This window comes from Spermophilus citellus, assembly GCF_964194105.1.
Source record: "Spermophilus citellus genome assembly, chromosome: 9".
Classification (NCBI taxonomy): Eukaryota; Metazoa; Chordata; class Mammalia; order Rodentia; family Sciuridae; genus Spermophilus; species Spermophilus citellus.
The window spans coordinates 9,691,650-9,695,568 of NC_138191.1; the positions used below are offsets into that span (position 1 = coordinate 9,691,650).

The window sequence follows — 3,919 nt, forward strand, 5'->3', positions numbered from 1 at the left end:
GTGGATAAACCAGAAGGGTGCTTCCCAGCACAGGGGCAACTGAGAAATTCCTTACTGTTACTTCCTCAGTTTACAGACTTACAAATAGACTTAGGGAGAGGAAGCGACCTTTCACAATCACGTAGGGATTTTTCTGAGCTTAGCTCAAGGAAGCTGTGGACCTGAAGAGAAGCAGAAAAGCAGGGAGGTGAGAATAAGGCTAGAAGTCAGGGCTACAGGAGGAAATGAGAGGTGGAGTAGGAGTCCCCAGGGCTGTGGGAGGCACACTTCTTCTCCAATCAATTGGTATAAGGAAGAGATCTGTCAGTTGGAAGAGAGGAAGTCACTACCGAGTGCTGAGAAACAGGGTTTCAGGAATGAGAGATCAAACACCAGCTGCGAGTCAGAGGGCCTCTCTCAGTGAAATGCTGCTCCTGCTACTTGTGTTGCTAGCAGTACTCTTCCCAGGTGGTGGCAATCAGGAAGGTAAGACTAACACTGGCAACTCCGGATCGTCCAGTGTTGGAGGGTCTGGTAGAAACCAGGCTGCACTTGCCCAGGTGCACCTGGATGCTGAGGTCCTGCCCCCTCCTGACTCCAGCCCTGTTCCACCTGCTGGAGGTGGGGCTGCAGCCTGAGGCCCTGGGGCTCTCAAATGTGTCAGGCGATGTGCATCTGCAGACCCTGGGGTCTCCGTTCCTGCTTCTTTTCAGTACACATGCTTTCTCTTTCCCTCCTGCTTCTCCCTTTCTCTTCACTCTCTTTCCTTCCTTTCTTCACAGCCTCCCAGGGGCCGACCTCATTCCATGGCATCCAAATCTCATCCTTTGTCAACAGCACCTGGTCACAGAACCAAGCCTCAGGCTGGTTGGAAGATATGCAGATTCATGGCTGGGATAGTGAGGCAGGCACTGCCATATTCCTAAAGCCCTGGGCCAAGGGCAACTTCAGTGATGAGGCCATTCTGATGCTGGAGGAGATCTTCCGAGTCTACTTCTCTGTTTTCACCAGTGAAGTGCAGGATCATGTCAGTGAGTTCCAGTTGGAGTGTAAGTTCCGTCCTCACACCTGGGGGATGTTAGGGACTTTAGCTCCAGCTCCAAAGGACTGCTCCCTCTGCTCCTTCCCCATTCTCCTTTCTTCACCCAGCTGCATGCACACACCTCTTAGAGTAGGCTCCCTCTCGGACTCCACACCTCCACAAAATATTTCATATCTTGCTGCCTGTGCATCTGTCTCTGCTAGATATGACAGGTCTGCTCTGTGACCAGCCCCAGGTATGTCTCCTGTGAAACTTGCTCCTTCCTTTCCTCTTTGTCCTGAGAGACATAAAGTGTGCCTCCTCTTCCTATCCATCCATTCAAACTTCTCCTCTCCATGTGAAGCTCTGGTTTCCTTTGAAACCTGCGCTGGTGACTGCAGGACACTCTTCCTTACCCTCTGCCTCTCCCCTCTCCTGTACCCACGGTCTACTTTACACAGATGCTTACCCTGTTCACAATATTCTAACTTGTCCTCAGTGCTTTCCTCCTGAAAATCTCCAAATGCTATGATTATTTAGGCTCTTCATTTCACTTTCCAGATTTTTTTTTTCCTCGCCCAGAATCAACATCCTGGGTCCCCCCCACATCCCTTTCCATGTTTGCTACTCAGTAACTTTTCTGTTTTCCTTCTGCACAGACCCTTTTGAGATCCAGGGCTTAGCAGGCTGTGAGCTGCACGGTGGGGGAACCATCATGGGCTTCCTGAGGGGGTCTTTAAAAGGAATGGATTTTCTGAGCTTCAAGACAGGCTGGCCCTCCACAGAAGGTGACCTCAGGGCACAGAAATTCTGCACAGTGATCACGAAGTACAAAGGTATCTGCGAAACAGTGGAGAAGCTGCTGTTAGAAACCTGCCCCCAATATCTCCTGAGTGTCCTGGAAGCAGGGAAGGCAGACCTGCAGAGGCAAGGTAGGTCCTGCTGCGTGTCACTGTCCCTGCCTCTTCAGCCCAGGAGTAGGGGTGTACCCAGAGAAGAAGAGGGGCTTCATGGGTAACTGTTTCCGTTTCTAAATGAGTACAGATAGAAATGGGTGTATGGGTCCCTGTGCTCTGGGTTAGTGTCATAATGTGACACCCTTCCTTCCTTCCCTTTCCTGTCCCAGTGAAGCCTGAGGCCTGGCTGTCCAGAGGTCCCAGTCCTGGGCCTGACCGCGTGCTGCTGGTGTGCCATGTCTCTGGCTTCTACCCCAAACACGTGTGGGTGATGTGGATGCGAGGTGAGCAGGAGCAGGAGGGCACCCAGAGAAGTGACTTCCTGCCCAATGCAGATGGCACATGGTATCTCCAAGCAACCCTGGATGTGGCAGCTGAGGACACAGCTGGCCTGGCCTGCAGGGTGAAGCACAGCAGCCTAGGAGGGCAGGACCTCGTCCTCCACTGGGGTGAGAAAAGGGTGCAGATGGGGGAGGTGGTGCTCAAGTACAGAGGGAGGACTGGAAGGTTGAGGGGAAAAGAGAATGGTTGGTGTAGGGGCTGGGGACAGGGAGCAGGAGAGAAGAGTGGACAAAGGGACTTTAGAGAATGAAGGCTGTGGAGATAACGCAAGGGAAGGGAAGGGGTGAATGTACGGGACTTGAAGGGACATTAATTATCCCCTGTGCTCTCTCCCCATTAACAGGACACCCCCTCTCTGTTGGCTTGATCATTTTGGCAATCATAGTGCCCTGTGCGCTCATTTTTCTGGGGCTTGCATTGTGGTTCTGGAGGCGCAGGTGAGTGTATTTCCTTAGTCTTCCTTCTCTGTGGGTGCTCCCACTGTTTTCTCCTGTCATCTATGTGTAGCACAAAACCTCCTTCTTTCCACCCGAACTTCCTCTTCCCTCCTGCTACCTGCTGAGAATCAATTTTAAAAATTGCGGTAAAAATCACACAAGCTGTACCATCGTTACCATTTTTAAGTGTGTTAAATGCATTTCCATACTTTGCATCCACCACCTTCATTCTTCTCCCAAACCTTTTTCTTCGCATAGTGGAAACTCACTTTGCACTCAGAAATGCTTCTCTGTTCCCTGTCCCGCAACTTGTTGGTGGCCCCTCCACTTTCCATCTCTATGAATTTGACGACCCTGTGTAACTCCTACAATTGGAAGCATGTAGTAATTGTCATTTGTGACTGATTTATCTCACTTAGCAATAAGTGTTCAGTTCTGTTGTAGCCTATCAGAATTCCCTTCTTTCTTTAGGTGGTATAACATTTAATTCCATGAGTACACACCACATTTTTTTAGCCATTTATTCATTACTGGATGTTGGACCATTTCTACTTTTGGCTATGGTGAATAGTTCTCCTATAAGTGAGAAGGTACACATATGTCTTAGACACAACTGGGTTTTTGTTCTGGCTTTCTTGACAGGTCTTATCAGGACATCCAGTGAGCGCTCATCAAGTCTTCTCTCCCATTTGGAATAAGTTCCGAGAAATCTAGAAACTTGGGATGTCATCCCAGGAGTCAACCTTGATACATTTTATCAAGTAATCATTGATGCTGATCAAAGCATTTTCTCCATAGTTTATAAGATAGTCACAATTTATATACTAGCAGCAAAACAATTAAGAACTGTGAATTTATTTTGAGATGCTATCAAAAGTAGTACTCCTCCCGAACTTCATCATTCATTAAAAACATACTATGAAGTGTTGCAGCTCTTTTAGAATTTGTCTAGCAGGCTTTCTGGCAGTTGCTGGAAAGCCCCTCAAAAAAAAAAAACATACTGTGAATTTAATAGGAATTTTAAGATTTTTTTTATTCAGTTAATATGTGCCTCATACTTAATGAACTTGAAAAGGCAAAAAAAAATTATGTGTCTGTAATGTGTCTGTAACCCACTTGTTTTGCATGTAATATATACACATGGATTCACTTTCAGAATGTTTTGTTGTGGATTTTACATCTGT

At 47.8% G+C, this 3,919-nt stretch overlaps 1 protein-coding gene across 1 annotated transcript; it reads left to right on the forward strand.

Annotated features, from left to right (window-relative positions):
• Positions 1–224: 224 nt before the first annotated feature.
• Positions 225–3,621, forward strand: LOC308655145 (T-cell surface glycoprotein CD1b-like; the record flags this gene model as incomplete). The annotated part of the gene is made up of 6 exons (XM_081304993.1): positions 225–465; positions 762–1,028; positions 1,660–1,932; positions 2,127–2,405; positions 2,642–2,735; positions 3,378–3,621. The coding sequence occupies 6 exons, from the start codon at positions 225–227 to the stop codon at positions 3,397–3,399; spliced, it is 1,176 nt and encodes a 391-aa protein (XP_081161119.1). The 3' UTR covers positions 3,400–3,621.
• Positions 3,622–3,919: the final 298 nt, after the last annotated feature.